The sequence below is a fragment of the Cololabis saira genome, chromosome 18 (assembly GCF_033807715.1).
Source record: "Cololabis saira isolate AMF1-May2022 chromosome 18, fColSai1.1, whole genome shotgun sequence".
Lineage (NCBI taxonomy): Eukaryota > Metazoa > Chordata > Actinopteri > Beloniformes > Belonidae > Cololabis > Cololabis saira.
In genome coordinates, this window is record NC_084604.1 from 2,140,201 (window position 1) to 2,159,295 (window position 19,095).

Genomic DNA, 19,095 nt, shown 5'->3' on the forward strand with positions numbered 1-19,095 from the left:
ATGGACATTAATATTTGGTACAGTTACCAAGAACCAGTGGTCCATGGACATTAATATTTGGTACAGTTACCCCAAGAACCAGTGGTCCATGGACATTAATATTTGGTACAGTTACCAAGAACCAGTGGTCCATGGACATTAATATTTGGTACAGTTACCAAGAACCAGTGATCCATGGACATTAATATTTGGTACAGTTACCAAGAACCAGTGGTCCATGGACATTAATATTTGGTACAGTTACCCCAAGAACCAGTGGTCCATGGACATTAATATTTGGTACAGTTACCAAGAACCAGTGGTCCATGGACATTAATATTTGGTACAGTTACCAAGAACCAGTGGTCCATGGACATTAATATTTGGTACAGTTACCAAGAACCAGTGGTCCATGGACATTAATATTTGGTACAGTTACCAAGAACCAGTGGTCCATGGACATTAATATTTGGTACAGTTACCAAGAACCAGTGGTCCATGGACATTAATATTTGGTACAGTTACCAAGAACCAGTGGTCCATGGACATTAATATTTGGTACAGTTACCAAGAACCAGTGGTCCATGGACATTAATATTTGGTACAGTTACCCCAAGAACCAGTGGTCCATGGACATTAATATTTGGTACAGTTACCAAGAACCAGTGGTCCATGGACATTAATATTTGGTACAGTTACCAAGAACCAGTGATCCATGGACATTAATATTTGGTACAGTTACCCCAAGAACCAGTGGTCCATGGACATTAATATTTGGTACAGTTACCAAGAACCAGTGGTCCATGGACATTAATATTTGGTACAGTTACCAAGAACCAGTGATCCATGGACATTAATATTTGGTACAGTTACCCCAAGAACCAGTGGTCCATGGACATTAATATTTGGTACAGTTACCAAGAACCAGTGGTCCATGGACATTAATATTTGGTACAGGTACCAAGAACCAGTGGTCCATGGACATTAATATTTGGTACAGTTACCAAGAACCGGTGGTCCATGGACATTAATATTTGGTACAGTTACCAAGAACCAGTGATCCATGGACATTAATATTTGGTACAGTTACCCCAAGAACCAGTGGTCCATGGACATTAATATTTGGTACAGTTACCAAGAACCAGTGGTCCATGGACATTAATATTTGGTACAGTTACCAAGAACCAGTGATCCATGGACATTAATATTTGGTACAGTTACCCCAAGAACCAGTGGTCCATGGACATTAATATTTGGTACAGTTACCAAGAACCAGTGGTCCATGGACATTAATATTTGGTACAGTTACCAAGAACCAGTGATCCATGGACATTAATATTTGGTACAGTTACCCCAAGAACCAGTGGTCCATGGACATTAATATTTGGTACAGTTACCAAGAACCAGTGGTCCATGGACATTAATATTTGGTACAGTTACCAAGAACCAGTGATCCATGGACATTAATATTTGGTACAGTTACCAAGAACCAGTGGTCCATGGACATTAATATTTGGTACAGTTACCCCAAGAACCAGTGGTCCATGGACATTAATATTTGGTACAGTTACCAAGAACCAGTGGTCCATGGACATTAATATTTGGTACAGTTACCAAGAACCAGTGGTCCATGGACATTAATATTTGGTACAGTTACCAAGAACCAGTGGTCCATGGACATTAATATTTGGTACAGTTACCAAGAACCAGTGGTCCATGGACATTAATATTTGGTACAGTTACCAAGAACCAGTGGTCCATGGACATTAATATTTGGTACAGTTACCAAGAACCAGTGGTCCATGGACATTAATATTTGGTACAGTTACCAAGAACCAGTGGTCCATGGACATTAATATTTGGTACAGTTACCCCAAGAACCAGTGGTCCATGGACATTAATATTTGGTACAGTTACCAAGAACCAGTGGTCCATGGACATTAATATTTGGTACAGTTACCAAGAACCAGTGATCCATGGACATTAATATTTGGTACAGTTACCCCAAGAACCAGTGGTCCATGGACATTAATATTTGGTACAGTTACCAAGAACCAGTGGTCCATGGACATTAATATTTGGTACAGTTACCAAGAACCAGTGATCCATGGACATTAATATTTGGTACAGTTACCCCAAGAACCAGTGGTCCATGGACATTAATATTTGGTACAGTTACCAAGAACCAGTGGTCCATGGACATTAATATTTGGTACAGGTACCAAGAACCAGTGGTCCATGGACATTAATATTTGGTACAGTTACCAAGAACCGGTGGTCCATGGACATTAATATTTGGTACAGTTACCAAGAACCAGTGATCCATGGACATTAATATTTGGTACAGTTACCCCAAGAACCAGTGGTCCATGGACATTAATATTTGGTACAGTTACCAAGAACCAGTGGTCCATGGACATTAATATTTGGTACAGTTACCAAGAACCAGTGATCCATGGACATTAATATTTGGTACAGTTACCCCAAGAACCAGTGGTCCATGGACATTAATATTTGGTACAGTTACCAAGAACCAGTGGTCCATGGACATTAATATTTGGTACAGGTACCAAGAACCAGTGGTCCATGGACATTAATATTTGGTACAGTTACCAAGAACCGGTGGTCCATGGACATTCATATTTGGCCACCAATCCAGTTTCCTGATATTTATATGTACTTAATTTCTACGCCGGGGAAATACACGAAGCAAAGCTTGAAGGCTTACAAAAGTCTTGACGCTTGGTCCGACTTCAAGGCAGGATTTGTTGTAGAAATTAAAGTGATGAGGACACCGAACTTTATGATTTGACCGTTTAACGTTAGCTACCCAAAAATCCAACATTACCTGATACAAAATGGGAACCACAAATCCACGTTTCGGTGCCTGGAATCCAGTTGTTTCTGTGAATTGCAGCGATCCATTTGTCTCTCTTAAGCTTATTTTTCAGCAGTCTGTAAAACGATAACTCTGATTTCTTGCTAAATCTATGAGTACAGTTGATCACACAACAGCTCTTTCCCATTTTAGATGTTTTCCAGTTGCTCAAACTGAAAGTTTACGCTGACACTCAGTCTTTCTGACACTCAGTCTTTCTGACACTCAGTCTTTCTGACACTCAGTCTTTCTGTCACTCAGTCTTTCTGACACTCAGTCTTTCTGACACTCAGTCTTTCTGTCACTCAGTCTTTCTGACACTCAGTCTTTCTGACACTCAGTCTTTCTGACACTCAGTCTTTCTGTCACTCAGTCTTTCTGACACTCAGTCTTTCTGACACTCAGTCTTTCTGACACTCAGTCTTTCTGACACTCAGTCTTTCTGTCACTCAGTCTTTCTGACACTCAGTCTTTCTGACACTCAGTCTTTCTGTCACTCAGTCTTTCTGACACTCAGTCTTTCTGCCACTCAGTCTTTCTGACACTCAGTCTTTCTGCCACTCAGTCTTTCTGCCACTCAGTGGGCATAACCCGCTGTGAAGTCACATCTGTGACGTCATGCGCATTCCCTCCATATACACGAATCCGGCGACCGGTTTGTGTGTGCCGCCATCTTGCGGCGGCGCCATTGCTGCGGTGGCAGGTGTCAATCTGCCACCGCACTGCTGTTATTGTAACCTCTACACAGCATCATGAATAGCTGGATTGATGATGTTAGACAGTGGCCTCCCTCCCATAACTAATGAAGGTATCTTAAATTAATGCTGATGTTAATTTATAAATAATGATTTGTTTGAGCGATAAGCAGGAAAGAATAGAGGAATAGGGAGATAAGGGAGTGTATGATTAAACACTGTAATATAGCATACGTTACGTGTGCTGACGTTAGCAGCTGAACATTTAATCATTATGGAAAGGCTACGTGATTAAAAAAAACAACAACAACAACACCTGTTTATGTTTTATTTTAGGTATCCAAGAATATTCTTTATTTCATTGATTAAAAGAAAAACAAAACGGTTCAATATAATTACAACAAATCTCTTTCCTTGAATGAAAGGGAACATAAAGAAGACTAAGCTTATTTTATCTGTCCCTTTTTACCTAAGAAATCAAATTTCAATTAATGTAATAATAAAAAACCAATTACGCAATTTAAAAAATAAACACTTTCCAATAAACGTAATTTAAAAAGAACAAAAAAACAAACAAACACAAAACAAAACCAAAACTACAACAAAGATATAAAATAACACAAAATATCTGTCGTCAAACACAAATAGTCGTATTCTTTTTTGATTCAAAGAAAAAAGAAATATGACAATAGTGCTCAAAAGAGAGAGAAAAAAAGAAAACCCACCTTATTTAACAATTAGCATGATATTTCTTCACCAAACTGGCTTTTATTATTCTTTTAAATGTAATGTTTGATTTGCATTCTTTGGCTTCTGTATCCAGATTGTTCCATAAACTGATACCTTTTACAGAAACACAACATTTTATTAATTTTGTCCTGAATTTTGTTTTTTTAAAGATCTCTGTTCCTTTTAAGTTGTACTTATTTTCTCTTTTTTTCAATTTTTTTCTGTATATTGATCTTATGAGCTTTCCAAATAATTTGCAGAATTCTGTGGTTCCACTAATTCAAGAAATTTCAAGAATAATCAGTTCCTCCTTCGGTACATTCTGCTCCACGTCATCACAGGAGAGGCCATGAAAAAATCTTCAACTGGACCAAATGGGTTGGATAAATCCGGGTTGCAGCTCAGACTCCCAGAAACTTCTCCCACCCTGAGCTCGGCGTCCAGCACAGCTGCCACTCGCGTCAGCCAAGAAGGCGCTCGGCCAGAAAATAAATGTTTACAGCCTTTATTTTACTGGTCATTAAGACGCACATACAGTACGCAGCGCTGCTCATGCTCTAATCAGAGGATCTGCCGTCACGCTGCTTTACCTGCCGAGGTCAGCGTTATTCCAGGTACAGAGACACTGCCAAGCCAAGTCTTGATTTGGTTCTTATTCAATTCAATTTTATTTATATAGGGTCTATTACAACAGAAGTTCTAGGATCCTTCCAGAGACCCAGAACGTGACCCCCGAGCAATTATTACTAGGGCTGGGACTTTATCGCGTTAATTACGATTAATTAATTACAGAAAAATAACGCAGCAAAAAAAAGAAACACATTTAATCGCAATTTACTTTTGCACTCCAAACAGTGATGAACGTTTCTCGTTGCACGAGTTCCCGGTATACAGGACTGTCTCAGAAAATTAGAATATTGTGATAAAGTTCTTTATTTTCTGTAATGCAATTAAAAAAACAAAACATGTTATACATTCTGGATTCATTACAAATCAACTGAAATATTGCAAGCCTTTTATTATTTTAATATTGATGATTATGGTTTACAGTTTAAGATTAGGCCAGGACCTGGTTTATAAGGGGGTAGAAACCTGGACCAGGACCTGGTTTATAAGGGGGTAGAAACCTGGACCAGGACCTGGTTTATAAGGGGGTAGAAACCTGGACCAGGACCTGGATCATAAGGGGGTAGAAACCTGGACCAGGACCTGGTTTATAAGGGGGGGCTCCTGCTGAAGACCAGCTGGGCAGAGCAGGAAAAGAGAGACAGGAAAGAGAGGATGAAGAACAGAGAAAGGAGAGACACAGACACAATGGCTAACTAGTGCAATACAGGGATTACTAGTTAAACAGATGTAGACAGGTGTTTTTTTTTGGGGGGGGGGGGGGGCTGATGTAAAACAAGCTAATTGTTTTAGATCAACGCCACTAAACATGTTAAATGAGTGTGAGCTTTATTCAACAGCGTCCTCCAGGCGTCCTCCTTGACTGTGTCCTGTGTTTGCAGCTCGGCGCGGTTCGAAGGATCTCTCAACATGGACCTGAACGAGATCGCCATGAACCTGGTGCCGTTCCCCCAGCTGCACTACCTGGTCCCCAGCCTCACGCCCCTGTACACGCTGGCCGACGTCCACGTCCCCCCCAGGAGGTCTGTGACGCCCGCCGGCTCCTTTCACTTCACAGCTGCCTCCATTCACGGCTCTGGGCTCTGGGCTGGCGTGACCCGGCGCTGACCTGGTTCTGGTGTGACACAAAGAGGCAGCGGCACCGACACAAACCCTCACTTTTGCATTTCAGGCCTGCAGCCCCTCGTAACGCTGCAGCACCTCCTAACGCTGCAGCCCCTCGTAACGCTGCAGCACCTCGTAAAGCCGGAAATATACTCTACGCACGTAACCTGCGTAGCCTGCGTAGCCTGCTTTGTGTCTGTTCATGCTCCACTGCGTACGTCGCGTACCACCCGAGTAGAGCCTGTCATACCGATGGTGACCGATAGGGGGCAGTAAGCAGAGCAACAGTTGGAAAAGCTACTTATATTAAGTAGCAGAAGTAGTAGCAGCAGCAGCGGTAGCAGATTAGAAAAACGAACACTTTTACAGGACAATATTGGATGATGTAGGAGATTATAACATCGTGTGAATGTGTATGAGTGTGTATGAATGTTTGTGGTGGTCGGAGGGGCCGTTTGGCGCGATATGGCAGCCACGCTCCCGTCAGTCTGCAGGGCAGCTGCGGCTACAGACGGAGCTACCACCGGGGAGAATGTGTGTGAATGAATAATGATCTCTGTAAAGCTCTGGGTGCCTAGAAGGAAGCTAAAGAAAACCATAACATTATTATTATTATTATTACTCTTTTTTTAATGTGTATTACTTATTTATATTACTGTTTTACCCCCTTCCCTGTGTGTGTGTGTGTACTTCTGCTACGTGAGTTTCCCCGTTGAGGGAGTAATAAAGGACTATTTTATCTTATCTTATTATTATTGCTTATTATCAAAAGTGGATAGTCTTTCCAGACTAATTTATCCAGCATTCTCCTCACCCATCTCAACAAGAATGACGAAACAATAAATCCAGTTAATTTTAGGTTCATATGGAGAAGTAGATGTCAATATATAAGAAAGATTAACATGGTAAAAAAAATGTATTGTTCCTAATATGATTCCAAGTCATTCAATAGTATTTTTATTGAAAAACAGAGTATTTAAAATAAAATAAGTCCCGTCAATTGACTCCTGGCTCCCGGCTCCGCTTCCTCCCGGCTCCGGGAGGCACCGAGGCTCGGCGCGTACCTCCGCCGGGGCTCGGTCGCCGGGGCTCGGTCGCCGGGGCTCGGTCGCCGGGGCTCGGCGGCCGGGGCTCGGCGGCCGGGGCTCGGCGGCCGGGGCTCGGCGGCCGGGGCTCGCCATCCGCGGTACTCCCGGGGACTCTAGTCCCGCAGCACCAGTGAGTATTTTGACCGGAGAGATTATAAAATACCGGACTTCGGCATATTTTACCGGACAACGGAAACCCTGGGGGGAAGTTAAATATTGCATAAATATATGCACGGGGAACTTTCTCCAGGGGAGAGCAGCATAATCGTGCCAGCCGGGATCAGACCGGGAACAGCGATACTAGCGGCCAGAGCGAGAACTGCAGGTCGCGTACGCGTTCAGTGTCTTTTTGAGAACGTGCACGTCGACGCGTCAAATGTACGCAGGATACGCAGGATACGCGAGACGTGACGTCACGCGTATCCTGCGTCTCGCGTACGCGTTCTGAATTGCAAGTATAAACGCGGCTTAACGCTGCAGCCCCTCGTAACGCTGCAGCCCCTCGTAACGCTGCAGCCCCTCGTAACGCTGCAGCCCCTCGTAACGCTGCAGCACCTCCTAACGCTGCAGCACCTCCTAACGCTGCAGCACCTCGTAACGCTGCAGCCCCTCCTAACGCTGCAGCCCCTCGTAACGCTGCAGCACCTCCTAACGCTGCAGCACCTCGTAACGCTGCAGCACCTCCTAACGCTGCAGCCCCTCCTAACGCTGCAGCCCCTCGTAACGCTGCAGCACCTCCTAACGCTGCAGCACCTCGTAACGCTGCAGCCCCTCGTAACGCTGCAGCCCCTCGTAACGCTGCAGCACCTCCTAACGCTGCAGCCCCTCGTAACGCTGCAGCCCCTCGTAACGCTGCAGCCCCTCGTAACGCTGCAGCACCTCCTAACACTGCAGCACCTCCTAACGCTGCAGCACCTCGTAACGCTGCAGCCCCTCGTAACGCTGCAGCCCCTCGTAACGCTGCAGCCCCTCGTAACGCTGCAGCACCTCCTAACGCTGCAGCACCTCCTAACGCTGCAGCACCTCGTAACGCTGCAGCCCCTCGTAACGCTGCAGCCCCTCGTAACGCTGCAGCACCTCCTAACACTGCAGCACCTCCTAACGCTGCAGCACCTCGTAACGCTGCAGCACCTCCTAACGCTGCAGCACCTCGTAACGCTGCAGCCCCTCGTAACGCTGCAGCCCCTCGTAACGCTGCAGCCCCTCGTAACGCTGCAGCCCCTCGTAACGCTGCAGCCCCTCGTAACGCTGCAGCACCTCCTAACACTGCAGCACCTCCTAACGCTGCAGCACCTCGTAACGCTGCAGCACCTCCTAACACTGCAGCACCTCCTAACGCTGCAGCACCTCGTAACGCTGCAGCCCCTCGTAACGCTGCAGCCCCTCGTAACGCTGCAGCCCCTCGTAACGCTGCAGCCCCTCGTAACGCTGCAGCCCCTCGTAACGCTGCAGCACCTCCTAACACTGCAGCACCTCCTAACGCTGCAGCACCTCGTAACGCTGCAGCACCTCCTAACGCTGCAGCACCTCCTAACGCTGCAGCACCTCGTAACGCTGCAGCCCCTCGTAACGCTGCAGCACCTCCTAACGCTGCAGCACCTCCTAACGCTGCAGCACCTCCTAACGCTGCAGCACCTCGTAACGCTGCAGCACCTCGTAACGCTGCAGCCCCTCGTAACGCTGCAGCACCTCCTAACGCTGCAGCACCTCCTAACGCTGCAGCACCTCCTAACGCTGCAGCACCTCCTAACGCTGCAGCACCTCGTAACGCTGCAGCCCCTCGTAACGCTCCTCACAGCTCTCTCACAGACGTCCAGCACCGAGGAGCCGCCGTTATTCTCATGCTCCGTTCAGGTCTCCTTCTTCCTCTTACCTTAAACATACTTTCTAAATCGATTCTCATATTAATTCCTAAAAATCGATTCGTACAGGACTGTCTCAGAAAATTAGAATATTTTGATAAAGTTCTTTATTTTCTGTAATGCAATTTAAAAAAACAAAAATGTCATACATTCTGGATTCATTACAAATCAACTGAAATATTGCAAGCCTTTTATTATTTTAATATTGCTGATTATGGCTTACAGTTTAAGATTAAGATTCCCAGAATATTCAAATTTTTTGAGATAGGATATTTGAGTTTTCTTAAACTGTGAGCCATGATCAGCAATATTAAAATAATGAAAGGCTTGCAATATTTCAGTTGATTTGTAATTAATTTTTGTTTTTGTAATTGCATTACAGAAAATCACAATATTCTAATTTTCTGAGACAGTCCTGTACTTAAGCCTGTGTTGAAAAAATCGATTTTCCGATTCTAAATCGATTATCATATTAATTCCTAAAAATCGATTCGTATGTCTAAAGATCCATTATTTTTTTTTTTTCCATCATTACAACTTTTGGTATTTTTTTGTTTATGCCCAAAAAAGGATGTTTTGTTGGACACAAGAATAACTGGTGCCATGTTTTTGCCTTTAAATATGTTTAAAGGTATGAAAACATTAAAGTTTTCAGTTATAATTGCATAAATTGTCTATATTTCATTACTTTATATACTGTCTTGGGGTTAAATTTGCATAAAATGCTAAAAAGCAAATTCTCAAAAATGTAAAACCAAAATAGACCGAAAATGGAAAAAATTTAAACGGAATGTGAGAAAAAATAAAAGCCATTTCATCCGTCTCTGTTTCCTCCCTGGATCTGTTTGTTAATTCTGCCCCACGATGTTTCTGAAAGCAGTTCTATCAGCATTCTGGGAGCTGATTGGTCCTTACAGCATCATTAGCTGCAATACTTGCTGTTCAATCTCAATATAATACTAGTATTAATAAAACAGTTTTAATAACACTAATCTAAATCAGTATCGGATCGAATCAAATCTTGATAATCGATTCTGAATCAGAATTGAATCTATTCTTGACATTTGAATGGATCCCCAGCCCTAAACATACTCCTGTTCCATGTTAAGGAGAGACGTTTGATTAATGACTATTGATTTAAGTTCACTGTTGTGAGTGCTGAACTTCAGACGGAGCTAAGCTTCATCTGGTTCTGGTCCAGCAGAGCCGGACTTGAGGAAACTGCTGCCCACGACGGTCTGGCCCCAACCGTCTAGACCAGGGGTCGGCTCTTTAGCGCCGCCCTAGTGGCTCCTGGAGCTTTTTCAAAAATGTTTGACCTTTTTTTTCCTATTTTTTTCTTCTTTTTTTCTCTTTTCCTTTTTTTTCTTTTTTCCTTTTTTCTTCTTTTTTATTTTTGTTTTCCTTTTTTTTGTTTTTTTTTCTTTTTTCTCTTTTTCTTTTTTTTCTTTTTTTCCTTTTTTTTCTTCCCTTTTCCTTTTTTAATGTCGACATTTCGACTTTTTTCTCGACATTTGGACTTTTTTCTCGAGATTGTACTTCAACATTAATCTCGACATTATGACTTTTTTCTCAAAATTTTGACTTTTTTCTTGACATTTCGACTTTTTTCTTGAAGTGCATAATGAAAAGAAAAACTGATGAGACGCCATCTTCTCTCTCCCTTTCCTCTCTCCTCTCTCCGTCTCTGGTCTCCTGCAGGCTGGACCAGATGTTCAGCGACGCCTTCAGCAGAGACCACCAGCTGATCCGGGCCGACCCCCGGCAGCACCTGTACCTGGCCTGTGCCCTCCTGCTCCGGGGAAACGTGCAGGTGTCGGACCTCCGTAGGAACATCGAGAGGTCAGACCGCCGTCCTGCCCCCCCCAAACGGCCCACTACTACGGTGGCCGACAAGGGCCAAACGCACTGCAACGGCCTAATGCGTCTCAGTTAAGGAAAACGGCTTCAAGTACAGAAACCATTCAAATTCACAAACTCGCAAACGAGGTACAAAAAGAGGAACGTGGTGCAAATGAAAAAACCTGCTGCAAAAAACAAAGACAAATGCAGCATCATCAAACGCTGCAAACGCTACACCCGGGAGTGCTCCAAACCTGCAGGGGGCGCTCTCAGCGTAACAGCTCAATGGACAGACACACGGGATGTAGAGAGAGACGGAACAGCTGACTGTAACGTTAAAATATAATAAAGAAACGTCTCGTAATGTACAGCGTTGTACAGTGATATAAACATCGTATATAAATATAGTCAGATAAATTTGGAGCACTTCCTGTTGTAGTGACCGGTTATGAAGCGTTTTTCTTTTGAAGATGGTTTCTTGTTTTATATGGTTTTGTGCTTTGCATCGTTTCTCTATTTGCAGCGTTTGATGATGCTGCATTTGTCTTTGTTTTTTGCATCACGTTTTTTGCGTTTGGCCCTTGTCGGCCACCGTACACTACAGACCACCCTGGCCTCGGGCCCCCGGATAAAGCCCCTATTCAGCCCCTGCAGGAGCAGCGTGTGACTGCTCCATTCAGTAGCAGCCCCCCCCCCCCCCCCCCGACCTGCGACTCCACGGAGATGCAGGCGGCCGTCCGAGGGCTGTTTTTCTGTGTGCACAGTGGAAATATAGGCGGGGGGGGACGGGGGGCGCACAGGAGCGTACAGTGTGGAGTTTGCATGTTTTCTCTGTGCTGGTTGGAGCCCCCGCTCCAGGGACTGACCACAGGTATCCGGCAGCCTGCTGGGGCGTAAACTCCACCCTCAACACCTTAAAGAGCCTGCAGGGGGGTGCGAGAGGGGGGTGGGGCGGTCTCCATGGCTGTTATGGTGTGTAGTACTCTATAATTTAATAATTTCCTATAATGTAATAATTTCCTATAATGTAATAATTTCCTATAATGTAATAATTTCCTAATAAAAAGGCGTAATAACGCCTGGAAATGTAATAAAATTTGCACTTAACTCAATCAAAAATGTGATAAAATCCAATAATGTATAACGGATATTGTAATAACATTTTTACCAATAATGTAATACCTTATTACATTATTGGGAATTTATTACATTTTCAGGTGGGTCTTTTTTTTTTTTTCCAAAACTGATAATGTAATACTTGACAAATAATGAAATGTAATGCAAATATATGTTAATTTTCAGTCCAGAGTTCTACATTTTGTGTTTTAATTATCTAAGAATGTTATATACACTGGATTTGAAACACCAGAATGAATATTGGGTTAAATTGCAGAATTTAAAGGAGCTTGAGGCAGCATTTATGAAGTTTTCTAGTAATAATGTCAGATGAAGCGTTCCAGACCAAAAAGAATGAGCCCTCTAGAGCAGTGGTTCCCAACCTTTTTTCCATGGAGCCCCCCCTACTTGTGTCTAAAACCAGCCGGCCCCCCGACCCGTACGTACTAGCACCAAAAGAGTAAAGTGATTTGTTACAAACCTTTAATTGATTATCTATAACAATTATGTTTTTTTGATTCATTTCTCTTTGGTTTACCCTGTATACATATGACTTTGTTTTTCTCACCTTTATTTTGTGTCACCAATGTATAAAATACGCACAAAAAATAATTGCAAGGACATAAAATATTTCTGAAAAATGTCTCTTTTAATATGAGAGCAATTCTTTTTACGTTTTTCCTTTAACAACCTGTCGGAGTAGTAGTATGATTAAATTGAGTAAATTAAGTTGAATAATGATATAATAATACGTTTTTAACCTGATAAATAACTTAGTATTTTAAAATTACCAAAATATTTCTAAGTGGGTTTACACAGACTTGGATTACATATTCCATTAGGTTTTTATTTATTTAACATGTGCAAATATCATTTTTACAACTGCATAATTTCAAAGCAGACAAAGTTTCACGCCCCCCCAGAGATCTCAGGCGCCCCCCCCCGGGGGGGGAGGACCCCAGGTTGGGAGACACTGATCTAGTGTATCTCTCCGTTGCCTTGAACAGGCTGTGTGCTGCAAAATGTGCTGCAATTCGGTCCCGAATTTCCCGCGCTGGGCTGCGGATGTGACGTCACATGACGCTGCATGCACGTTCTCCCCGTTCTCCCCGTTCTCCCGTGCCGGCTTCACTGTTGGCTGCAGTACCCCCAACGGCCGTCGTGGTGAAGGGTGGCGCTAGAGAGTCTCATTTCTTAAAAGGAGCCTCAAGCTCCTTTAAGTACCATGTAATAAATTCCCAATAATGTAATAAGGTATTACATTATTGGTAAAAATGTTATTAAAATATCCGTCAGGATATTTTATTACATTATTGGTGAAGTTATTACATTATTGGATTTGATTACATTTTCGATTGAGTTAAGTGCAAATTTTATTACATTTTCAGCATTATTACATTTTCAGGAAATTATTACATTATAGGAAATTATTACATTATAGGAAATTATTACATTATAGGCTGCTACAGGGCACTTTTCCACCAGCACCTACTCAGCTCGACTCAACTCGGCCTGGTTTCTTTTCCAAACAATCCGCCACCTGGAGAAGTAGGAGGTTGTAGAAGCTGCTGTGACGTATTTGATCGTGTGATCTAAACGGAGAAGACAACAACACTAAAGATGTAGAACCTGGAGGAGATGATAGATGTGCTGCTGGATCTGTGGCTTCTGTTTGATATCAAGTTAAAAAATGAGAGTGAGAGAAGCTTCAAGCGGCAACACTTTTTAATTTTTGTTAGTTTGTCTCTGCGCTGCTGAAAAGTCATCTGGAGCCGTGAGCAGCTATGAAGAGACAGAGCTCCTGGTGGATCTGGTCGTTCCTTATCTCCGTCTACATCCCTTTTTAATTCTCTCCTCAGCACCAGGTTTATGAACATCTGACCCTCAGAGTTGGATCATGAAACAGACTTTTGCTGCCGTTGCTGGTCGAATAAAATGAACCAGAATCCGTCAGAGTCTCTTTCTCTGATTTCCTCCTCCTGACTCAGACGTCTGACTCCAACCCCCCGACCAATCGGTGGCCTGTAGTGTGATGATGTCAGATACAGCCGACTCAGCAGCTTAGAACCTCGGCAGAATAGGTACAGAAAAGTATCTACTCAGCACGTTAGACCAGTGGGAAAGAACCAAACCGAGGGGAGTGGAGTCGGGCTGAGTAGGTACTAGAGAAAGTTCATAATGAAAAAAAAAATCTTCCCCCAGTTCTAACTAATATAGAAACATGCAGCATGTGTTGTCTTCATTCTAAGGCTGATACAAGACTTTTCATTTTTTGTGGCTCCAGACATATTTGTTTTTTGTGTTTTTGGTCCAATATGGCTCTTTAACATTTTGGGTTGCCGACCCCTGGTCTAGTGGAAAAGAACCAAACCGAGTGGAGTCGGGCTGAGTAGGTTCTAGTGGAAAAGCTCCATTAGTTCCATCAGTTTTTGTTCCCGTGAAAACGACATGATGACTTAAACGTAACTTGGGGGTCTGACGTGACTTTGGACTTATTTTTGACTTGCGACTCCTCTGTAGCCTGAGCCGTCTAACTTCAGCAGCTCTCTCCTCGCCCCCCCAGGCTGAAGCCGTCGCTGTCGTTCGTGTCGTGGAACCAGGAGGGCTGGAAGACGGGGCTGTGCTCGGTGCCGCCGGTCGGCCACTCCCACTCCCTGCTGGCGCTGGCCAACAACACGTGTGTGAAGCAAACCTTCACGGACCTGCGGGAGCGCTTCCTCAAGCTCTACAGGAAGAAGGTGCTTCTCCACCAATCAATGTCTGCAATGTCCCAAATGTACGGTGGCCGACAAGGGCCAAACGCACTGCAACGGCCTAAGTTAAGGAAAACGGCTTCAAGTACGGAAACGATTCAAATTCACAAACTCAAACACAAGTCTAAACGAGGTACAAAAAGAGGAACGTGGTGCAAATGAAAAAACCTGCTGCAAAAAACAAAGACAAATGCAGCATCATCAAACGCTGCAAATAGAGAAACGATGCAAAGCACAAAACCATATAAAACAAGAAAGCTGACTGTAACGTTAAAATATAATAAAGAAACGTCTCGTAATGTAGAGCGTTGTACAGTGATATAAATATTGTATATAAATATAGTCAGATAAAAATCACATTACCGTTCAGCTGTATGTTTAAACCATGGATGTAAACACTGTGGGGTGCGCTCTTATGATTGGCTGAATCAAAGGAAGATATCTGATTGGTTGCAGATCCTTCTGCATTGTGTTCTAGCTCCATACAGAGGAGACATTTCCACTTTATTCTTGAAATTGTATTTCAACTTTATTCTCGATATTTCAACTTTATTCTTGAAATTGTATTTTAACATTATTCTCGACATTTTGACTTTTTTCTTGAAGTGCACAATAAAAAAAATTCTTCCCCTCTCAAATATGTTTTCTCCTGCATGGCCCTAATACTCTTGCGTAGGTATGTTATTTCCCTAAAGGATCGGTCTTAATGTTTTTTTTTCAGTTTTTTCTGACAATCTCCCTTCAGATCTCCTAATTTACTCGTACGGACCAAATCCGTCCGAGACGTCGTGTCCTGACTCCAGTAAAGAGGTGTCGTGGGGCGTAGTTGTAGACTCTCCAGATGAGCTGATGTTGTGTCCCGTCTCCCCCCAGGCCCACCTGCACCACTACCTGCAGGTGGAGGGCATGGAGCAGAGCCTCTTCTCCGAGGCCGTGTCCTCCCTCAGCTCGCTGATCCAACAGTACCATCACCTGGACGCCACGCGGGCCACGCTCGTCCCCGACGCTCCCAGGCTCGGTATCGCCTAACGAGGGGGCACTTTCCAGGGGGAACAAGTTCACACAAACACAGTTTTTTTGTGTACACGTTTATAAATTATGTAATATTTAATGAATGACCAAGTTAAAGTGTATTCCCATCAGAACAAATAAAAAGCAAGTCAGAAGAACGAACGCCTGGACTGTTGTGAGTTGACCAGGAATCAGTACCAGGTGTCACAAACAAAACGTATTATTGCACCTGATCCGTCACCTGATGGGGGTTTAACAAATAACACAAAAGTCCTTTTTCCTAGTTCTGAACCAGAGCCGGCCCAAGGCATAAGTGAACTAAGCGGCTACTTAGGGCCCCGTGACCACTAGGGGGCACCCAAGAGTAAAAACAAATACAATAATTTTTTTTACAGTATGTGTGAGTGATGATTCATATATTATCAAAGGTATCATGTTATACGGTGGCCCAGACCCGCCATTGCTGAAAATGCAAATAAAAGAAACGCTGAAAATATAAAGAAACGCCGCTGCAAATAAAATAATAAACGCTGCTGCAAATAAAATAAAAAAGCGACGCAAATAAAAAAGCCACCGGGAACTATTTTTGCTGATGCACCAGTGTTTTTATGTGAGAGGAGAAGAAGAAGATTAAAAAAATTACACGTAGCGAAGTTGAACACGAACCTTTTCACTTATTTTCTCGTTCGTTGTTCTTCTTATTCCTCGCTCTTCTTATTTCTTCCTTTTCACTTACGTCTTCTTCTTCTCCTCTCTCGTAAAAACACCGGTGCATCAGCAAAAATAGTCCCCGGTAATTCACTTCCGTTGTGGCTTTTTTTATTTGCGTCGTTTTTTTTAATTTTTTGATCAATATGAATTGAAAGATTTTTCTGCAAGTTTGTTAATCTGTTGTAGCTTCTATGGTCTTAATCACTGTGGATTACAATCTAACTACAACCAAAAGTTCTTCCATCTAGTTTTCCAAGTGTATTTGTAATGAGTGGGAAGAACATGAAATAAGTTTATAGTGGGTGTGTGAATGATCAATAATCAGTATTGTTGGCAGTAATAGAGGGGTGTAATAATTTCCTGAAAATGTAATAACTTGTCATAACTTCACCAATAATGTAATAAAATATCCTGACTGATATTGTAATAACATTTTTACTGATAATGTAATACCTTATTACATTATTGGGAATTTATTACATTTTTAGGTGGGTCTTTTTTTTCCAAAACTGATAATGTAATACTTGACAAATAATGTAATATATATGTTCATTTTCAGTCCAGAGTTCTACATTTTGTGTTTTAAGTATCTAAGAATGTTATATACGCTGGATTTGAAACACCAGAATGACTATTGGGTTAAATTGCAGACTTTGAGTACCATGTAATAAATTCCCAATAATGTAATAACACCTACATTATCGGTAAAATTATCCACATTATTATTACATTATCGGTAAAAATGTTATAACATTATCCGTCAGGGTATTTTATTACATTATTGGTGAAGTTATTACATTACTGGGTTTTATTACATTTTTGATTGAGTTAAGTGCAAATTTTATTACATTTTCATTAAATTATTACATTATAGGGTGAAATTATTACATTATAGGGTGAAATTATTACATTATTACATTATAGGGTGAAATTATGACATTATAGGGTGAAATTATGACATTATAGGTTGAAATTATTACATTATAGGGTGAAATTATTACATTATAGGGTGAAATTATTACATTATAGGGTGAAATTATTACATTATAGGGTGAAATTATTACATTATAGGGTGAAATTATTACATTATAGGGTGCTACAGGCCCCAAAATCCCATTTTGCTGAGGGCCCCATGGAGGCTTGGGCCGGCCCTGTTCTTTGTCAAGTAAAACACAAACACAACCGACAGGAATGTGATTCCAGAGGTCCGTGAGCGCTTCAGTCCTGGTGTTTCCACGGCAACGCCGCTGTTTCCGGGTTAAAGGAGGTGCAGGTCAGAGAACATGTCCCCCGGGTCGCTGCACTTCCTCTGGCACACGCAGGAGGTGATCCACTGCATCTTCCACTGCGTGCTGGACCCCCCTTTGCACGTGAAGTTCACCCGGATCATGCGGGACTTGTTGGGGACGCAGCAGCGCCGGTCGCTGCAGACGCCGCAGAAGGTGGGCTTAAACTTCTTGGTGCTGGTGCAGCCCGAGAGTTTCAGCTTCTCTGCCTTCTTCGCTTGGAACTTCGGTCGGCACGTCTTTCCCTTGGGCATCTAGGAATGAAAACATTGGTTGGTGTCTACTGGTGTCACTTTTTTGATTAGCAATTTTACATAGAATGTGATCTAATCCTGATTTACATCACAATAATGGAGCCACAATCTGAACAGGATGATACAGAAACTATAATTTATTGTGTCTTTATTAAACATCAAATATTCACAGTGCTGGAGAAAAAGTAAGTGAACCCAAACACTAATTGTTTCAGCAAAGATTAATTGGAGTCCAATGATCTCCTCTTGGTCTCTGATGGAGGACTGGTATCTGTACTGGTCCTCTGATGGAGGACTGGTATCTGTGCTGGTCCTCTGATGGAGGACTGGTATCTGTGCTGGTCCTCTGATGGAGGACTGGTATCTGTGCTGGTCCTCTGATGGAGGACTGGTATCTGTGCTGGTCCTCTGATGGAGGACTGGTATCTGTGCTGGTCCTCTGATGGAGGACTGGTATCTGTGCTGGTCCTCTGATGGAGGACTGGTATCTGTGCTGGTCCTCTGATGGAGGACTGGTATCTGTGCTGGTCCTCTGATGGAGGACTGGTATCTGTACTGGTCCTCTGGTGGAGGACTGGTATCTGTGCTGGTCCTCTGATGGAGGACTGGTATCTGTGCTGGTCCTCTGGTGGAGGACTGGTATCTGTACTGGTCCTCTGGTGGAGGACTGGTATCTGTGCTGGTCCTCTGATGGAGGACTGGTATCTGTGCTGGTCCTCTGATGGAGGACTGGTATCTGTGCTGGTCCTCTGGTGGATCTGTATCTGTGCTGGTCCTCTGATGGTGGACTGGTATCTGTACTGGTCCTCTGATGGAGGACTGGTATCTGTGCTGGTCCTCTGGTGGAGGACTGGTATCTGTGCTGGTCCTCTGATGGAGGACTGGTATCTGTGCTGGTCCTCTGATGGAGGACTGGTATCTGTACTGGTCCTCTGATGGAGGACTGGTATCTGTGCTGGTCCTCTGGTGGAGGACTGGTATCTGTGCTGGTCCTCTGATGGAGGACTGGTATCTGTACTGGTCCTCTGATGGAGGACTGGTATCTGTGCTGGTCCTCTGATGGAGGACTGGTATCTGTACTGGTCCTCTGGTGGATCTGTATCTGTGCTGGTCCTCTGATGGTGGACTGGTATCTGTACTGGTCCTCTGATGGAGGACTG

General features: G+C 43.3%; 2 protein-coding genes across 3 annotated transcripts in view; one reads left to right on the forward strand and one right to left on the reverse strand.

Annotated features, from left to right (window-relative positions):
- The window catches only part of tube1 (tubulin, epsilon 1), a 39,668-nt gene extending 23,822 nt beyond the window's left edge, over nucleotides 1-15,846 (forward strand). Inside the window, exons 9-12 of the mRNA XM_061706916.1 lie at nucleotides 5,790-5,930; nucleotides 10,664-10,804; nucleotides 14,484-14,658; nucleotides 15,547-15,846. Of these exons, the coding sequence (XP_061562900.1) occupies nucleotides 5,790-5,930; nucleotides 10,664-10,804; nucleotides 14,484-14,658; nucleotides 15,547-15,702 (613 nt within the window). The 3' untranslated portion in view covers nucleotides 15,703-15,846. The remainder of the gene's footprint in view (nucleotides 1-5,789; nucleotides 5,931-10,663; nucleotides 10,805-14,483; nucleotides 14,659-15,546) is intronic.
- The window catches only part of ccn6 (cellular communication network factor 6), a 61,132-nt gene continuing 57,750 nt past the window's right edge, over nucleotides 15,714-19,095 (reverse strand). For both annotated transcript variants that reach the window (XM_061706918.1, XM_061706917.1), the window contains exon 5: nucleotides 15,714-17,935. In XM_061706918.1, the coding sequence (XP_061562902.1) occupies nucleotides 17,654-17,935 (282 nt within the window). In that variant the 3' untranslated portion in view covers nucleotides 15,714-17,653. The remainder of the gene's footprint in view (nucleotides 17,936-19,095) is intronic.